Source organism: Gobio gobio (assembly GCF_949357685.1).
Source record: "Gobio gobio genome assembly, chromosome: 9".
In the NCBI taxonomy this organism is placed as follows: Eukaryota; Metazoa; Chordata; class Actinopteri; order Cypriniformes; family Gobionidae; genus Gobio; species Gobio gobio.
Genome location: NC_137115.1, coordinates 23,145,837 through 23,167,170, shown reverse-complemented (window position 1 = coordinate 23,167,170; position 21,334 = coordinate 23,145,837). Strand labels below are relative to the sequence as shown.

Genomic DNA, 21,334 nt, shown 5'->3' with positions numbered 1-21,334 from the left:
TCCCCTTAATTCTAGGGGAGGCTTTATCATGTAAATGAACATGCTGTGAGCTACACAAATGCAAATCAGAGTAGCAGCAGGGGGAGTTTTATCTAGGTTCTGAATTTTTTTAACTAAAACAAGTTTAAAGTTTAAGTTAAAATGTTAACTTAAATTTAAGTTAAATGTACTCGATTTAGTTCACATTACTACATTTTTAGGGCAACCAGTTTGCTCCAATTTTTTAAGTAGATTCAACTTGTCCGGGCTCACAGTGTAGATTAATTACTCTGTATGTCATTAGCAATAACCAATGTTATGTAAAAAAACAAAAATACAGGACAGCAGTTCATGTCTTCAACCTTTAGAGAGGTTATGTGATGCAACAAGACAATGAACCAAAGCACACAAATAAATCAAGAAAGCATACAGTTTACATACCAAAATTAATTTTTCCACCCTGCACTGTGAATGATTTTTTAAATGGCTATTAATCATAAATGTGAAAAGTACAAGTTTGTGTGTTTATAGTTAAGTCAGATTGTGTTTTTCTGTAATTGTCATTTAAATTGACACACCACATTTTATGAATTATCAATGCAGATTTTCAAGAGGTGGTTTCCTGGTTTAAATTATGCCAAGAGTAGGCCTAATCTAGTAAATCGCGAGTTAAAAAATTGTTGCCTGGAACAAAGATTAAAGGTCCCGTTCTTCGTGTTTTTTTGAAGCTTTGATTGTGTTTACAGTGTGCAATATAACATGTGTTCATGTTTCGCGTGTAAAAAAAAACTGTATTTTTAACACAATTTACTTATCTGTACACCGCTGTTTTCACTGTCCTACAAACGACTGAAGACTTCCTTTATTCTATGAAGTCCCTCCTTCAGAAACACGTAACGAGTTCTGATTGTGTCAGCGGTTCCCGTGTTGCGATTTGACAGCAGCTTAGCGAACGTAGCACGGTCCTGTGTTGTGATTCGACAGCAGCTTAGCGCACGTGGAAAGGTCACGCCTCTTAACGGGAGATATATACGCGCTTAATAATCTCTACAGCGTCCCTGGGAAAGCCAAACAAAGGTGATTTGACTCCGGGATGAAAATAACAGCGTCTCGACGACATGGCGACAAACACACTGAAACGCAGCACTTCCTTTTCTCCACGCGACGTCCTCTTCTTCTCCACGTGGGACAGCAACAAGACCACGCCCCCTTTTTTCGCGTTTTCTTGTGGGCGGAGGTTAATCTGTTCTACTGCTCTACTGACGTAATTAAAGCAGGAAATACCAGGATGTAGTCCTAACCAGCCGTTCGCTGTAGGCTTTGAAAGGGAACTTCTGTTAAATAAAATATCTCGCTTGGCATTGAACTTTGAGCTTTATCATTTTACAGGTATTATTTATGCTCTAGCAGCAACATTACACACTAACTAAAGTTTGAACAATGGGATCACGAAGAACAGGACCTTTAAGCACAGATTACTAACACCTGGACTATGAGTCCTGAACTAAAATAAACTGGATTCATTTACAGTTTTATCTAATTGCTTACACACAATTTCTGAAAATACGGCTCCATTTCTTGTAACTCTACACACAAAACACACAACATGCAAAACATCAGACATCGCTTGCAAAAGCAACACTTTGTGCAAAACTATTTTAACTCTTCCAAAAATGTTGTTTTTGCATATATCTAACTACACACAAATATGCACAACTGAGGAATTTACAGTTGAACTGAAATCAGCTGAACTGAATCAACACTGAAGTCACTTGAGCTGAATATTGACACTATATTGGCTTGTTAGAGCCGGTTTACAGCAGAATTTGTTTTGAACTTGTTACTGAAGCTGCTATGAAACAATATATTATTTTGTTGTATGCATATTCTTTATTTCTCAAACCTTAGTTTTGATTTCTAAGTGATCAATTTATGTATAAGTGTTTTCACACATGATCATTGGCTGTATGGGTCCTCAGTAAATTAATGTGGCATTTAAATGGCAAAAGTTATTCTTGTCTCTATAACTTATGGCTTCCTAAAGACACGTTTATGGGTAAATAAAATATTAATAATATAAATAAAATGTATATCAAAACATATTTTAAATATAATGAAGTCATTTTATTATAGCACTCATCAGATGTTCCTGGAAACAAAACAGAGACAGAACAGTATAAACAAACTATACAACAAACTAAACACCAAATTACAAAAACATTATTATGTGAAAGTGAATAAAGTTGTGTGTGTGTGTGTGTTTTCAGTTATAAATGTGCTGTGTAAATTAGCCTATATATACTTTTAGAAATTATATCCTAACTTTAAAAAACAAACAAAAACCCATATAGATAAATTATAATAATTGTATAATATTAAGCATTTACTTAATATACATTGTAACATTAGGCTACTTTACTCTAGCACAGTAGTCAGTTAAGCAATTAATTAATATCTTATATTAATATGTATGTAGCCTAGGCTACATCTAAAGGTAAGTCTGCTTTAAAAAAATATATATTACACTTTGACATGTACAGAATGTGCGCGTTAAGAAACACGTTCAAATGTGTCTTCTTAACATGTTAAAACTGTGCGTCGACTGTGCGTGTATGCCTGTTACACGACCAGAATGTGCGTGTCTACACATACAAAAGAAACACGTAAAAAATTGCTGCGTTGACGCGGAAAACAGTGCGTGTTGAAACCATAGCATAGACCGTAAAAAACAGTCATAAGCCACGCGTTTCGTATAAAGAGATTTGGCCCCGGGCGCGTTCCATAGTAGAGCCAATGACGTCCAATGACGTGCGAGGTCGAGGTCATGGCCATGACGCGTAGAAGACGAGCTTTAAACTTTTTTTTTTTTACATTTCCTGTTTTTTGCTGCTTTCCTTTTTCGCGATCAACTATGACAGGACGCCGTCTTCAACTCTGCATGGACGCGACCAACTTTTTCGACTCATTTTCAGGAGGCTGTCTTCGTCTTCACAACTCTGAGGCAAACTGCAGGCGCTATGAACAAGAGCATGGGTAATGTAACATTACGATTTAAAGAATATGCTTTTATTCAGCTGTATAAGGAAATGGATGCGTTAATAGATCCGAGTTTAAAACTGCACATTTTGTTTACACAGACTATCCTCGCCTCATAACGAAGCCGTGAGCTCTTATCTGCTTGGAGCGATTTCCGCGAGTCCAGATTTAACCGCTGATCACGACGAAATTGTGTGTAAGTAACTTCTAATGTGTTTCTCATTCCTTGTTTAATTTTACCGTGACTGTTTTTATTAATACCAGTCTCATGTAATTGTTTTCCAGCTGCCTGTAAGACGTATTATGAATCGACACGCCGGAGCTTCAGATACAAACAACCTGAACTTACATCGCAGGCGGATCAAGAAGAAAAAGGGTAAGATTTATTATATTAGATCCGTTTTTTGTCAATGTGAGTATTTTTCAGGTTGCTTATTGTCTTTATGGATTGTATTACAGTTGCTGGAAGCGAGAGTGTGCTGGATGAGGTGGACATTTGGAAGTCCGCGACCATTGAACTCATGTTTGACGAGGAAGACGGCTTTGTTGACGGGGTGTCTGGATGGATTGTGCGGCCACCGCCCTCTCGCAGCCTGGAGCACGCCGAACTTTACATTACATTACGAGACATTACTGCTGCACTGTATATAGTTGTGTGTTTAGCAATAAAGCTCTTTCTTTGAATAAACAGCTGTGTTTTATAAATGAAGCCCTTTCTTTGAATGAACAGCTGTATGCTTATAAATGAAGCTCTTTCTTTGAATAAACGGCACGGTCCGTATAATTTTCCCATATATTCCTTGATGGTATGAATACTTCATAGCACAATAACATTAATATAAAACAAATTATTACAACATAAATTATATATTTATTATTATTATTGGGGTTTACATTTATAATGAGCCAGGGGGACCAATAATGATTGGTTTGCAGTGATCTGCCAACCAATCACAAGGGATTTTTCTTTTTTAAATGTAGTGGCTTCAGCCAATAGTGAGTGAGTAAATTCAAGTCTGGCCGTTGACTCTCTGGTTTCGCTGCTATTCATATGCTAATTAGAGGCGTCGCACCTCCGCGCGGTCTCTCCGCGGGGGGCTCTCCACCTACGTCATGGTTCGTTTACGACAATTTGTGGCACAGACGAATGCGACGTTCGCTGCCACTAAATTGTCGAAAACTGCCGAAAATTAGGGAGATTTCCGGGAGTATACAGGCGTTTACAGGGTCCAAAATCCCACTTTTCATTCAGTGTTCATTGCCCGTTCGCGGAGCATATAGTGCCCGCGTGAGGCGCGCCGCTTCTCCAGATTCCAGCTGTTAACTTAACTGAGCTCAGTTATTGATGAAACTCAATCAGGATTTATGCCAAAAAGACATATAGCAAACAATATCCGACTTGTTTTAGATTTATTAGACTATAGTGATTTAGTTAATGGTGACAGTCTCATTCTTTTTGTAAAAAAAAGCTTGGGTTTGGTGATCCATTCTGTAAATTTATAAGAACTCTTTATAATAATGCCAAATGTTCCATCAACCTTAAATCCGGTACCTCACCTAGATTCTAATTGTCGAGGAGTTTGCCAGGGTTGCCCTGTTTCCCCTTATTTATTTCTTGTGGCTGCACAACTTCTTTCCTCATTTCTTTCAAGTAGTCATCTACAAGGTATAAATATTGCCAACAAACATATACTTATTAGTCAGCTAGCTGACGACACTACCCTGTTTTTAAAAGATGAATCACAGATTCCGATTGCCATCCAACACATACAACTTTTCTCTAAAGCTTCTGGTTTAAACTTAAATCTTAATAAATGTGAGTTAGCTATTAAAACCTGTCCTTCTCTTTCCCTTTACGGTATTCCAGTTAGGTCACAGGTGACCTATCTTGGTGTATCCATTTGTAAGGATGATAAAGTCAGATGTAGACTAAACTTTGACCCAGTTGTTGGGAAAGCTAAAAGGAAATTCAATTCATGGTTACAGAGAGATTTATCTCTGAGAGGACGAACCCTTATTGCTAAAGCTGAGGGTATTTCAAGAGTGACCTACCCTGCTCTCTCATTATATGTGAATAAATCTACATGTTCAGATATTGATAGAATGCTATTTGATTTTCTGTGGAAGCATAAGAGGCATTACATTAAGAAGTCTGTGATTATTAACAATTATGAATGTGGTGCTCTAAATTTTCTAGATTTTTCTTCCCTAAACAATACTTTCAAAATAAATTGGCTAAAACAGTATTTAACAAACCCGGTTTCATTTTGGAATATTATTTCTAATTTTGTGTTTTCAAAAGTGAGAGGTCTCCCTTTTCTATTATTGTGTAACTACAACATTACTAAACTGCCCCTTAAATAACAAAAATTTTCACAAACAAGTTATTTTGGCCTGGCACCTAATTTATAAACATAATTTTAGTCCTCACCGGTACTTTATTTGGAATAATTGTAATATTCTTTTTTAAAATAAGTCTTTGTTTTTCCCAAATTGGATTAATAATAATATTACTTTGGTCTCTTAATTAATCAATGCTGATGGATACCTGTATTCCTATTCAGAGTTTTTTTTAAATATAGTATACCTGTCACTCCACGAGAGTTTACTATTGTAATGGATGCCATTCCTTATGGAGCAATATCTCTTCTCAGAGACTCAGCCAGTTCATAAATTTCTTTGTCAACTCATCCCTTTGATACAATGATTGGAAATATTTGTTTTTTATCTAACTCATCTGGTCGGAACCGGAGAATTAGACAATTATTTCAGAATGAGATTGTTTCTCTCCCTTACATTGTGTCTTTCTGGAATGGCCAGTTTGTTAATATTCCATGGAAAAAAAGTGTGGACTTCGTCATCTAAATATTTAATAACCAATAAGGTCAAAGAAGTGTCATACAAATTACTTCATCTTTTTTATCCTGTAAAGCTCTATTTAAAAAAGATGTGTCCTGATATTGACCCTTTATGTTCTTTTTGTGGTGCTGAAGAAGAATCTATTTCACATCTCTTCTGGGATTGCTCATACACATGTTTGTTCTGGAAGGATTTTTGTTGTTTTGTACGCACTTTTTCTTCACAAAGCTTTTCTTTGTTATACAAAGATGTTTTATTTGGTCAGCACAACTTTGATAAAGATGTAAAGGACCAATATTTTTTGATAAACCTTTTTATTTTTGTAGGGAAATTCTTCTTACACAAATGTAAATTTCAAGGTGCTAAGCCATACTTTTTTATCTTTCGTAAAGAACTTAAAATCTTACTTGGACACTCTTCTTACATCCAGCAACTCCAAAGCCCTTAAAACTGTCTCACTGTGTCATAAGTATGATATTTTCCTGATTGTCTAACCTGTAATTGTACTTTCAATTGTATTTACCCCTGGCATGTATTATGTTCTTTGCATTAATAAAAAAAAAAAAAAAAAACCTTGTTATCCAGCTTGACAAGCATGACAGGTTAGCGTTAGCTTGTTAATAACAGTAGTAAAGCAGGGGTGGTATAGTTTGCAAGACTAAAGACACGTTTTTATTCACATGCCTTTTTTGGCCCATTCATTTTTCAATCTGTTGCTATGTTAATTTCGTTGACAAATAATTTGTCAGTATTTTAATCAACAACATTTTTCACAGACAAAAACGAGACAAAAATCAAAACCAGCTTTGAATGACACAAACTATGACTAATATCTATTGTCATTTTCAGTCAGCATTCGGTCTTAAAGTGACAGCAGTCCATTAACCTGCTTCCATTTGTGCTCTTAATATTAATCAAACAACAAAAGACAGAGAAAATCACCTCGTTATTTTTAATAAGGATTCATTATATTTATTATACATTAATTATTTAATCCATATTTAATCTATTTAATCATTCATTGAAAATAAGACGTGTTCTTCTTTAGGAGGAGTAGTTTTATTTAATTGTTATATAATATTTTTTAATATCATGTCACAGCAGTTAAATCTGTGTCTGGATTTAATATCATTCATATTAATAGGTTAATACAGTAGATGTTTTCTCCAGGAGTATATAATGGGTTTGGACATTTTAGAGAAATTCTTAATGCATTACAATTTAACTAAACCCATTAATTTTGTTTGTGAGTGTGTGCGTCTGAGTGTAGTGTAGAGAACAAGTCCTAACATCCTGTTGAGTTTTCTGATTAGTATTTTTCCATATATATATATATATATATATATATATATATATATATATATATATAAAGATTTATAGATTTATTGTAGCAACCTGTGCACTTTCTGAAGATTTTTTGCACTGTGAATTTGCACTGTCAGTTCTGTTTTTGAATAAAGGATTGGAAATTAATGTTTTTAATCCGATTCATCGATTAATCGAAGAAATAATCAACAGATTAATCGATTATTAAAATAATTGTTAGTTGCAGCCCTAAATCAGTAGTTACTATAAATAACTTTGTTAGCAATCGCTCCGTCTCTGGTACATTAGTGATGTCCGGTACGCAAACTAATCATTCTTTTGAACCGGTTCTTTTTAGTGAACCGAATCAGTTCACCAAATCGGACTGAATCGTTCTAAAGGGTTCGCGTCTCGAGTCAGCGCTGATCCATAATTTACAAAAGTTACTAACTTTCTGACATGAGTGACAGCCCCTCCGACTAGAAATAAACTAATAACCCGAAGTATATTCTAGTAACTACAACAGTTCACTGAACTGAGACGTGCTGAGAGAACTGATGTGAAGAGAACTCCGGTCCATCCGTCTCTCTGGCAGCAGCTCGTGCCTGCTCGTGCCTGGTAAACCTCATTAAACCACGCCCCCTCCGCTCATTTCAAATGCAAAGATGTCAGCCAATCACAACAGTGGGCATTTTTACTGAAGTCTCACAGCAGACACGCCTCTTGAAACAGGGCATTCAGCCACAGGGCAAACATCAGTATTGAAAAAATCCCTTTTATTTCTAAATTATGACATTTTATGATGTAAAAATCATACTAACAATATAAGTACACCTCAGGAAACATTATAAAATAATAGAAAAATGCCATGCCATGGGACCTTTGATAAAGAAACGAAACGAAATATAACTACTTTGACATTAAAAACAAAACTGAACTATTTTAATGGCTGCAACAATGTGTAGGCCTAATAGGGAGGATACAAATTTTTTTTTTTTAAAAATCACGGGACTCGGGCCAATAGTTTTGGTAAGCTGTCAGACACATCCGGGCTAGGGCCTAGATTTGAGGCCCATGCAGGGCTGTAAGACTAACTACAATTAAAAAACTGAAAGTGCTACTTGAGCTAAACTAACGGGCGACTCAGCATATCAGCAGCAGCAGTCAGATCGTATATTTTCACGAGATCAAGGAGCTAAATTACAAGATGATCGCGTAATATTTGGTTTCAAAGCGATGTAAAAGCGCCTATTTAAGGGAGTAAGTCATTGTACTGTTTTGTTGCTATGTTTTTCATTAAGAATAATAGCTAATGAACCAACAATTCAAGCAACCCGCCCCTGAATTGGCAAACCGAAAGTAAACGCGGCGCAGGGCTGCATGCGTTCAGCCGCTCAGTGCTCAAGCACAGCAATGAGGGAAACGGGAACACTAAGAAGAAGCAAATATATTTATTAAGTATAACGAGGCTATTAAAAATGGCTTGGCTATAAGATAATTGAAAAAAAGTATTGTATTTTATAGTGATTTTATAGTGTAAACATATGCAAGCGCGAATGAGAGCCGTTTTTAGCGGGAAGCCAGGTGTTTGCGGAAAAAAAACAACAACGAATATTCGAATCACAAATTTGAAAATCGAATACCAACCCATCGAACGAATATTTGAATATTCTGGTCCAGCCCTTATGTATAGACAAGATTTATTTGCTTGTTTTGGACAGATTATAACGTGTTGATTGTAAAAGAGCCTAGTGTCACATCAATAAAGCTTTTATTCGCAAATGTCTGCTCATATGCTATTAATATAGTACCAGTCAAACGTATTTTGCTTCATATTGATGTTTAAATATTATAGCCTAATGGTATTTTTTAAACTGATTCTGGAGTTTTGTTTTGTAAAAAGTGATTTTTTGTTTTGTTTTGTAGAAAGTGAATTGCTTTCTTTAAAGTGAATTTCTTTTTGTATAAATTGTATCTTAATTTTAATTATTTATCATTTATTTTTTTTTAGCATGAGACTACTTTCAAAAACATAAAAATAGTAAAAAAAATGTTTTTTAAAAAATGCTCTTCTTAGTTTTTTACAATTTTTGTCTTGTTTCTAGTCTAAATATTTAAACATTCTTAAATCAAGATGTATTTACTAGATAAGTACAATTTCAACTAAATAAGAAGAGCATTTTTTGCTCTCAGTCAGGTATGAAGCTAATTCATTATGCAGCTCATTATGCGGGTTATTGTGTTATTTTGTCCTCTCAGGTGATACTCATCATTATTCATTAGATAGCACGCCTCCTCACATACTGGCTTTGTGAAGAAAAACTGTCTTACAAATTTTAAATCAGTGTATTGTTTTATGTGAATGAGTAGACTCAATGATTCTCACATCAGTTTGAAGCAAAAACTCAATGCAAATACACCCATTATTCAAAAGTCTTGTGATCACATATCTATTGTGTGTTTTGGGGTCTTAATTAAAAAATGTTTTTTTTATTTTTTCAAAAAGCATGCATAAACATTTTTCTGTCAAAAATACAAGCATGTACATACATGTTGCTTAGATATTATGGTAGCCCAGTTTGTGCTGAATATAGTGTAATTACACTTTTGCCATTAAGGTGTTTATAAGCAACTGAAAAAAACACAAATGTAAGAGCATGTCAAAACTTCTAAAGGGCCCCAAAACAGCTCACACTCCTTGGGGTTAAACAGGTTTGTGTTGCCTGACTTTGGCATATATCTTCGGCATAGTTTGCAGAGCAGGCTGCATTATTAATAATATTACATGTTTTGTCTCTTAGAAATGCACATTTGACAAGTGAGTTGACAGTAGTAGTAGCTTGAGTTAAGAGGATGCAGATGTAAATTTATGTTCATTAACAAAAACACGGACATCTGTAAAAAATTGTAACAACCTAATTTTTATATGGCAAAATTTAAATGTATATATTTTTTAATTAAAATTAACCATTGGTCTTCCATAGTATCATAGATTTAGATCATGATAACCACAGTTAAAAACATGCATATAGTTCTTCAATACCATGGTAAAATGTATCTATATGGTTTGTTTGGTATTTGTATGAAAAACAGTAGACCTAGCCTAAAAACATTTAGTATGAATGCACAAATTCTATAGCTAAATAAAAATACTGTAATAATATTCCATTACTCCTTTAATACATTTAATACATGTGTGTCTACATTAATAATATAATACAATTCTATGTGAATATATCCCACATTTCTGCCACAGTACTATGGTGCAGTTAGTGTCACAACAGTAAATCCATGGTGGATAAGATCAAAAAGCCTTCTGACTGTATCATTGCTCACATTTTGTCAGCGTTGTTCCATCTGGCTTTAAACTAGTTTAAATCACAGAGACATTTGTGTTTTTCGTTGAATGCACGTGGTTCTCACTGGATCTCACAGCGCTGTTTAGTGTCGTGTGACCGAGACCGATCAAAGTAAACGGATCTGCTGTAGTGAGCTCGCACTGAGCTCGTTGCCGTTTGGACTTTGACCTGAGCGAATAAATGGTCTGTGTGATGCGGTTCAAATGAGTAACAATTCGTGCTACCTTTTATCAACAAATTTGTCATCTTTGGATGATAAATCAAGGTTAGTTTCATCTTTTATTTAACGTTTGTCGCCGCTTCCACTCATTTTTTCCTTCTCGTGTCGAGTTTTCTTTGCCAGTAGAGCGTGTACTTTTAATGTGCAAGTTAAAAGGTACACGCTGAATGGCTCTGACTGGCTGATGTCCCGTTTATTTCTGCTGTGTGATTGGGTGTTAGAGTAATCTATATTGAGTAAAATGCGAAGAGCTTATCATCGTTATCGACATTAATTTTATCGCGATTCGATATCGTTTATCGGCCCAGCCCTAATGGTGGCCACTTTATAGTATTAACAAAAACTGCTATCTAATAGCTTTAACTTATAGGCCTATTTATTCATCAGTATTAGTCATATTCATACAATTTGTGTGTTTGTTAAGTAGGCTGAAGTGGGACATTACTTGTGTGTGTCAACAATTTTTATGAAATAAATGTGCTTGTTTTTTTGTTTTTACACTATGGTAAATGGTCAAATGAGTAGATTATTTCTGACTAGTCTACAGTGCAGACATTTATTTCATTTTAGTTTACTCGGGTATGCTAACTGCTCTAAAGAAAACGTGATGCCAATGTATAAAGTTAATGAAGATAAAGTTAATAAGTTAAATTATTGCTGTTGTTATTATTAAGTTAAAAGTGAATCTAGTGTTATTATTGCTGGTGCCCTGCCATGAACCATAACTCCACAGCAAATAGAACCGAACTGTGGCTCCAAAACCGTGTCATGAACCGAACCGTGGCATAGGTGTTTCGTTACACCCCTATTAAATATTAAACCGCAAAAAAAGACCATTTAAATATGAATCCTGCATGTTCTGCATGTCTCTGTGTGACATGCAGATTAACATTTATAGGCTCTATAATATCACAAATATGCTACATAAAATGTCATATGGAAATATTACAGTTTTTTCTGTATTAACCCCTAGGAGTCTGAGCTGTTTTGGGGCCCTTTAGAAGTTTTGACATGCTCTGACATTTGTGTTTTTTTCAGTTGCTTATAAACATATTAATGGCAAAAGTGTAATTCAGCACTAACTGGGCTACCATAATATCTGAACAACATGTATGTTCATGCTTGTATTTTTGAGAGAAAAATGTTTATGCATGATTTTTGAAAAAACAAAAAAATTACATTTTTAATGTAAAAAAAAGACTTTTGAATAATGAGTGTATTTGCATTGAGTTTTTGCTTCAAACTGATGTGAGAATCATTGAGCCTACTCGTTCACATAAAACAATACACTGATTTAAAATTTGTAAGACAGTTTTTCTTCACAAAGCCTGTATGCGAGGAGGCGAAATATCTAATGAATAATGATGAGATAACACCTGAGATAACAAAAGAACATAATAGCCCGCATATTGAGCTGTACAATGAGCTGCATAATGAATGAGCTTCAGGTAGACCTATGTGACAGAGAGCAAAAGAGCAAAGGAAATATACTTTTTTGTAGTTTATTTTATTTGGAATGTAGTAAACAAAAGAAATCAACAAAGTGGTGAAAGTGTCGAAGCATTTGTCAGGAGTCTATATAAGCTGGCAGTGTTTTGTGATTTTGGAGCTATTAAAGATGAGCAGATTCGCGATTGCTTCATGATTGGAATTTGCCATGTCAACAAGCCCACACGTGTTGGGCTAGTTGTTAATACAATGTATCCGGAAAGTATTCACAGCACTTCACTTTTCACGCTTCACGCATTTTGTTATGTTATAGCCTTATTCCAAAATGGATTCAACTTTAAAGAGGGGAGATGTAGTGATACGTATGTGTACACAGGAGTTTGTGATTAACTGTTAGCTGCAGGGTCCAGGGTTGCTGGGCAACAGGGGCGGGGCTATAGAGATCTACATGACACCTTCTTTCAAAAGTTACAGTAAAACAGTTAAAAATGTCCACCCAAAATCTGTATCTTTGCAATCCTTCACTCTATCGAAACAAAACGTGGTATGCTGCCACATTTGATGAGGGCACCACCTAGAGATCATGAAATCTGAAAAGAAGCTTTTTTTTTATAGCTTGTATCTTGTGAAATGTTCATCAGAAAATGTAGTAGAAAATGTCCAAAAATTTGGTTAAAAAAATTGACCATGCAGATTTTTTTATATTCGCTACTGTTAACGAGAAAGACCTTTCTGAAGTTGTATGCTAATCTGTCAGATTTGCACCTTCCTTCTAGTCTACTGACAATGAACTGTTTAGGCAGTTTTCAGTATAGAGCTTCTAAAAGAGGCCCTTTTTATGCCAAACTCACAAATCAGATGTACACATACCAGTGCAAGTAGTTACACAACAGTCATCCCTTTACATAAATAGATAACAGAAGTGACATTTCCCTCATGTAACAGTTTTAGAATCAACTAATGCAAAATAAAAACAAATATTGTCCTGGCAACAAGACAAGTAGTCATTTTCAATACAGTCGCTAAGTGGACACAAGATGGCGCCATTCACGTTTGTTACACAGCGTTGTTACTGACGACAGACTTATCAGAAAATCGAACCGAACGTTTCTAGTTTCTAGTCAATAGAAAACTGTCCGCATGCTGATTGCGATACGTTAAAATATGCGCTTTAAGCAATAAATGGATTAACATCTTTCTATCGATCTCTCTCTTGTGTCTACATTAAAGGTCCCATGGCATGAAATTTTCATTTTATGAGGTTTTTCAACATTAATATGAGTTCCCCTAGCCTGAATATTGTCCCCAAGTGGATAGAAATGTTGATCGGTGTAAACCCGATTTCTGGCTGTCTTCCTCTGCCTTTGAGAAAATGACAGGCCAGACGAGCCAATCCTGAAGTCTCCTGGTTTGACGTCCAAGCAGGGACGGTTACCTCCCTTTCCTCCGCCCAGAGAATCTGGCACGCCCATGCAAGCGCTCGAGAGATCATTGCTTGTGAACGAGTGAATGCTGGCAGTTTCTCAGTGTTTGGATGTACAAATTAAAACAGAAGTCTTTTTTCAGGTCCTTCTGATCTGTGATCAGTGATTTCTGATGTGTAGCTAATTATTTATTATTCGTGCATACAATGCGGCTTCTCTCTCTCCCGACAGAACAGTGTTTTCGTGTTTTCTATTTTGTGAGTCAGTGTTTTTGTACGTCATCGTCGCGTCTATCTGTTCTACAATGTGCATACAGTCATGAGTTTCTGCTCAACATCGGAAGAGTAACATCTTTAGAGATAAACCTCACACACACCGAAGCTCGGGCTGCACTGGCCGGTGGCCTTCAACATCCCTGACCCCCAGTACTGCATCTGGCCCACAGCGGAGGCACCAAACGCGGTGAGATAAAGCAGAAGGGGGTAAGCGTGAGCATATCCGGGCTGGCCAGCCTAGCCCCACAATAAACTGGATTACATTCGATTACTGCTGTTGTGTCTTTGTTTGCGCTGTGTACTCAACGCGCGTCACTGACGCTTTTATTTTATTTAAAAAAATAATGCTATTATCAACACTTACTTTTAACTCGTTCATCTCGACAGCTGTAATGGTACTTTGCATGTGTTACAAAGTTGGTAATAATGATGAAGACGGACTCGGTGTGACTGGGACTCGTGTTTATTCAGAACTCTCAGATACAAACACAATAAACTCGCGCTGACTGACAGCGCTCTCATAACTCAGTAGTTACTATAAATAACTTTGTTAGCAATCGCTGAGCTCCATCTCTGGTACATTAGTGATGTCCGGTTCGCGAACGATCTTTCTTTTGAACCAGTTCTTTTTAGTGAACCGAATCAGTTCACCAAATCGGACTGAATCGTTCTAAACGGTTCGCGTCTCCAGTCAGCGCTGATCCATAATTTACTAAAGTTACTAACTTTCTGACATGAGTGACAGCCCCTCCGACTAGAAATAGACTAATGACCTGAAGTATATGCTGTAACTACAACAGTTCAGACATGCTGAGTACTGATGTGAAGTGAACTCAGGTCCATCCGTCTCTCTGGCAGCAGCTCGTGCCTGCTCGTGCCTCGTAGACCTCGTTAAACCACGCCCCCTCCGCTCATTTAAAATGCAAAGATGTCAGCCAATCACAACAGTGGGCGTTTTTACTGAAGTCTCACAGCAGACACGCCTCTTGAAGCAGGGCATTCAGCCACAGGGCAAACAGCAGTATAGAAAAAATGCCTTTTATTTCTAAATTATGACATTTTATGATGTAAAAGTCATACTAACAATATAAGTACACCTCAGGAAACATTATAAAATAATAGAAAAATGCCATGCCATGGGACCTTTAAGAGAGAGAAATGCTGTGAAAAGATTTATAAAAGTAAAACTTAGTGCTAGGTTTAAAGGTTAGATTTTCTTCATGTTCTAACAGGCTGGCAATCCAAAAGAGCCATTTGGCTACACCACAGTAAAACAGCGAGCTGTGTGAGTTAATGTCACTAACCTGTGTGGACGCGATGTCTACAGTCTTTGCATCTAGCCGATCTGACACGGTAATAAATCCATATGTGAGAACAAATGGCACGATGGATCTTGTCATGTTTCATGGGACTCTTATGACGCACGCAATGCACGGACAGCCATAATGAAATTCTATAACAAGGGTCCGATCCACGTCACGATACCACGTCACGTACATGTGAAGCAGATATTATAACATTCAAATAAATATATATTTTTTAAATTTACGATAGATAAGGATTAAAGACTTGAGTTGTTTTTAAAATTTCACGAGTCTTTTTTGTCGAGTCCAGAGCCAAGTCTGAAGTCTCATAAAATGCGACTTGAGTTCGAGTCACTAACTCGAGTGCCCATCTCTGATATACAGTATAATTTGCAAGTATTAATAGTTTTATGCATATATCTGCATTATACTGTTTATCAGCAGCATATAGATACTGGTACGCCTATCTGCACACACTATTAGTATTAAGTACTGCTTAAGCACAATTAAAAACAATAAGAGCTTACCACAGGTCGAGAGAAGTGGTCTTCAGCCAAGCCCAGATCCATTGCACGGTCTGAACTCTGAGTTTTGGATTCAGAGGAAAAGATCTCCGACCTCACCTCTGTGGGCACAATATATTGATTCAGGTCACACACTGATCTTTTCTTTGAATTAGAGCTCCTGTTTCTCACTTTACATCACATCTTCGCAAGCTACTGTGTCAGTGTGGCAAGGAGTGACTTCACATAATCATTAACATCAGGAAAGTATAAACTGTAGTTAAGTGAGTGTGTTTGAACTGTACTCAGTAAACTCCCCCCCTTTAACATTAAATTCTCATATTTTTTTCCCTTAGTGAATTTCAATAAAAAAAAACGTAAGTCACTTACATGTATATTTTACCTTGTTTTACTCAGTTCCTATACTACTTTGAGTTATTATGACTCTTGGGTAACAACATTTCAAGTGTCTAGTTTTAAAATAAGACCAGATTTATGAATATAGACCATAGGGTTTAAGAGCTGCAGACATTTTTACGTGGGTATGTCGTTTTTAGAAAATTCTCAAAAATAGGGGCGCAGGTTAAGAGGTTAAACAGGCACTCTCTTTATAAATAAACCACAGATTTGAGCTTTAAACAACTACATTCTCACCTGAAAAACCCTTAAAACTACATTTTGTGACACAATAGTAGTATTTTTAAACTCGTTAAATCATCAAAATCAACAACATGTATGCTCGACCCTATACTAGGCTATTAAAAGAGATGCTACCAGAGGTCATAGATCCTCTTCTTAATATCATTAATTCATCTTTGTCATTAGGATATGTACCGAAAACTTTTAAGTTGGCTATTATTAAACTACTTGAAAAAAAAAAAAAAAAAAACGCAACTTGATCCTACAGAATTAGTCAATTACAGGCCAATCTCAAATCTACCCTTTCTGTCAAAAATACCTGAAAAGGCAGTGTCTTCACAATTATGCTCCTTTTTTAGAAAGAAATGGTATCTGTGAGAATTTCCAGTCAGGATTTTAGACCGTATCATAGTACTGAGACTGCTCTCATCAGAGTTACAAATGATTTGCTCTTATCATCCGATCGTGGTTGTATCTCTCTATTAGTGTTACTCGGTCTTAGCGCTGCATTTAATACTATTGAACACAACATTCTTTTGAATAGACTCGAGAATAATGTAGGCAATAGTGGAATTGCATTGGCATGGTTTAAATCATACCTATCTGACCGTTATCGCGATCGGCTCTCTTTTTTTCTTATCAGTGCCAAAGAGACTCAAATAACTTGGCCGTTTTTTATCATTCATGCAAGTGTTATACATCATTATATTCTGTTAAGTTTCTATTTTTTTTGTGTACAGTCACAATAAAAACAAATTGTTGTGCTTTTTGCAAAATAAGGGAAACAAACATGATTCGCGATCTTCAGCCTCTCTCTCAATGATGTCTAATCTGATTCTCTTCAGAAAATGACCTGTAGCTTAGTGAAACCTTGACACACAAACATGAGACATATGTCTAAAGAAACGTTGAAATGTCAGGTTTTAAATCATGTAAATCAAAACGAAAACAAATATTCTGTGTTTATGTAATCTGTGTGAAAAGTGGGAGATATCAGTCCACTAATGCAGCCACGCCCACGGACCGTGCGCTCATTCAGATTCAAATATAGGCAATATTGCGTCGACGCCCACACACACATCAACTCATACAAACACAACTAGTGAAGCTATGGTTCAGACACATCGCTTTGAGTAATAATCCTGGAATAATTATCCTCACTGAAAGCTGATTCAGGGCTGATTGTGGTAAGTTTTTTCAGTTAGCATCTGTGAATATGAAACACAAAAAGACTGTTTAAATATAAATCCTGATGCAACATGGCAAGACTGTTTAGACAAGATTTATTTGGCCTGTTTTTGTTTTGTATAAATTGTATCTTAATTGTAATCAATGTTTTTAATATAGTTGCTTCTTATTTTATAAGAAGTCAATATAACAGACAATAGCCTTAGCGTTGCATTGCACGCGTGTCTCAAATTAACTGAAGATGGAAATGATATTTGAGTATTAATTGCCTTTTTTACAGTGAATTTTGTTTTGTATAAATTGTATCTTAAAAGGTAGGGTAGGTAGGATTTGGTTAAAAAACTTTTTTTCCAAATTTGTTTAAACTTTCTTTATATATCAATACATAATTAAAATTTAAGTACTCAGAAAAAGAAAGTATAAAAACTGAGTGTCTGTAGACCTCTCACGACCTTTAAAGACAGCTCATTATTTCCATTCACTCCACCTTCTGGGCTTCTGGGCTCTTTCCAAAGCCACGCCCCCAAAACACATGAACGCGCTACGCCGACCACGATCAGAAAGAGTGCTGAAATAATGCTGAAAGAGGCATTATTTACCTGAGGCGAGCGGAGAAGAAGTGCATGTAGTGACATCATGTCAGAATCACATGTAATAAAAAATCTAACTTTATCATTATGAATATAAACAAATAAGATGTCTTTTAGTACTCACTATCAAGCTAGAATAACGATACTGGTAAAGTTTAAAATACACACACAACACAGTGTCTACGACACACACAGATACAAGATAAAAACATCAACATAAACATTGGTAGAGTATATAAAAACAAACCAAGGGCCGAAATAAACGTGCAGGTAAAGTTCCCGGTGAACATGGTAAAAGAGTTTAGACAGAGGGTAACGTTAGTAGCTAAAGCTAACTTAGTTCTAAAAAAAGTTCCTGGATGCGGTGTACTAGCTTTTACACATGCATTTTGTTATCTAAAGTTACATTTTGCGAAATTCAACACAACAGCGATCAACTTGAGCTAGGCATATTGAGTATTTATCATCTCTACTAATGGTTCGCTAAGTGTATAACATTGTTACTTTATGCTAAGTAATGTTATGTTAGCTATATTAGGCAGCAACGTGTGCTAGTGAGACATGCTTCATGAAAACATAAACCAAAAAAATGTATAATTAAAATGAAAGATTACCTGTCCAGCAGAAATACAGCCTCTTGAACTCAAATCAAACGGGTGCGCCAGGGTTGCCAGGTTTTCACAACAAAATCCGCACAACTGCTACTCAAAACTAGCCCAAAACAAGCCCAATCGTGTTTCTCCGGTAAAAATCGCAAAATTCGCAAATCCCGGGCAAAAATATCACATAATTGGGGTCGTTTCAACCCGCGGACATGAAAAACAGCCCACGGCAACAGTGTTTGAAGTAGCCCGACTTGGCAACACTGGGGCGCGCACATGTGGGCAGATCCTGTAGCAAAAGCAGTGGTAGCCATGGTAGCGAGAGAGAGTGACAGTCGCCCAAGCCAATCACTTGTTTCGGCCCGAACGAAAATAATGAGCGGTGTTTATTGCAGATTAAAAAGTCTAGAGTCACTCGATTTTTATACTCTCTTTTTCAGAGTACTTAAATTTGAATTATGTATTGACATATAAAGAAAGTTTAAACAAATTTGGACAAAAGTGTTTTAGATCATTCTTACCTACCCCACCTTTAATTTGAATCAATTTTAGAATTTTGCTTCATATTGATGTTTAAATATTATACCCTATGTTGTTGTTGTTGTTGTTGTTTTTTATTTAGTTAATTGCTTTCTTTAAACTGAATTTCGTTTTGTATAAATTGTATCTTAATTTTAATCAATGTTTTTAAAACGATTTTTGCTTCATATTGATGTTTAAATATTATACCCTGTGTTGTTGTTTTTTGTTTGTTTTTTAGAAAGTTAATTGCCTTCTTTAAACTGAATTTCGTTTTGTATAAATTGTATCTTAATTTTAATCAATGTTTTTAATATATTTGATATAATATAACAGACTGGTATAATAAATACAACCCCAAATCAGAAAAAGTTGGGACAGTATGGAAAACGCAACAAAAAAAAAAAGAAGTGAAGACTTGTATTTCATTGCAGACAATATGAACACAAAATATTTCATGTTTTCCTATTTGGCATCTACTTCAATGAGACCAGAGCTATGTTGTTCTTTTTTAACCCGACAACGCCCACTGTCTGTTATAATCTTAAAAATAAAACTAACGACATAGCTCTGGGCTTTGTGAATAATAACTTTAGCCACATTAGCTAACATAAGCTAACAAGCACTTTCAGTAAGCCCCACAAAATGATGCTATGGAGAGACAACCAATAAAACAGACCTGCAACACACTCATTACAGGCACATGAATATTAAAATATGACCACAGAGAGAGAAAAAAACAGAGTTGAGGGCACCTTAAGCATTTTAAAAATCTTATCTTGTTGTTATAAAAATCCTATACAACAACAAACTGCCAAAACGAGGGAGAACCGCTGATATTTGCAATAGGGCTTGAATGCCGCGTTGCATTCTGGGACGTGGCGGCCATGTTGATGGCCTCGCGAATGTAAACATACAGCAAATCGAACGAGGAGAAGCAGAGTTGGGAGAAAGAAAAACTATGTTAAAATCCCGAAAAGGATGTGGAATTTACCGGGATGCGTTAAATAGGGAAGCCAGGGACCGAATTTTGGACAAAATTGGAACTATTAACGGTTTGGACCCATATGAAATGTGCAGTTCACAAATGGATGGGTTCAGGAGCTGCAGATCATGAAGCCTATGTAACGTTAACCTTTTACCTTGAAGCATTCCAACTGCACTGCACCCCTCTGTGTTCTCAGGTTGCACTACTTGCAAATAAACACTGAAAAACATCTGATTGTGTGACACTTCTTGCTTTTGCACACATGCATTTAATTTAAGTATATTTATTGTGAAGATTGTGGGTATGGATGCAACAGACATTTATGGCTGTATTTAATGCACATTTATTTCAGGACAACACTAGGGCTCATGTTTGTCAGAGCACAACATACAGACACAATCTTATCGAGGAATGTCATGTCTTCGTCCTTGCTTGGCAACACCATGTGAATCAGTACTTTATCTGACAAAATAGTGTACTTGGCAGACAGTTCCAATCACCCTTTCCACGTGAATTCGGAGGTGGGCATTTTTTCTTGTGTTCTCCACATCTCTTGCATCCAGCTGACAGCGTCCTTTTGTGTAAGCCGACGACTCTTTGTTACCTCAGATACTTGGTCTCCATGGTTGCACCTCCAAGCAGGAAAGCGGTGGAAAGTTAATCCATTTTCGACGCCAAATTAATCAAATTAAGACACGACTGAGAGGGAGTACGTCTATAAACAGTGCGTAGTAGTCCGAGTAGCAGTAAAGGAGGCCAACAACATGGCCGCCACGCCAAGTAATGACGTCACGACGCCCAAGGCCTATACATTTAAGAGCACTCTCTGAACAAATGACACACATCAGTTTAACACAGAAAGAATAAAGCAGTTACTTTTTTGCCCATTCTTCTTTGAATTGTCAGTTTATTTATTAACTTACATCATTGTCTTTTGTATAGCAGAATAATCCATCGTGTCATCGCGGTCGTGATCAGACGTATGGTTGTATCAGTGTAGCCAAATCAGTGCACATTTAATTTGAAGACATGATGAAATATGTGCGCATACACGCTTCGGGTTCATGGAGCACTATATGCACAATATGAAATGTG

At 36.2% G+C, this 21,334-nt stretch overlaps 1 protein-coding gene across 10 annotated transcripts in view; it reads right to left on the bottom strand.

The window, feature by feature from the left end:
• Positions 1-21,334, bottom strand: part of def8 (differentially expressed in FDCP 8 homolog) — a 157,066-nt gene that overhangs the window by 80,873 nt on the left and 54,859 nt on the right. For 9 of the 10 annotated variants that reach the window (XR_013817152.1, XR_013817153.1, XR_013817154.1 and 6 more), the window contains one exon: positions 15,738-15,835. The exons of the other annotated variant lie outside the window; for it this stretch is intronic. Coding sequence is in view for 5 of the 9 variants with exons in the window: in XM_079824899.1 (XP_079681025.1) it covers positions 15,738-15,835 (98 nt within the window). In the remaining 4 variants the exon portion in view is untranslated. The remainder of the gene's footprint in view (positions 1-15,737; positions 15,836-21,334) is intronic. 10 annotated transcript variants of the gene reach the window in all.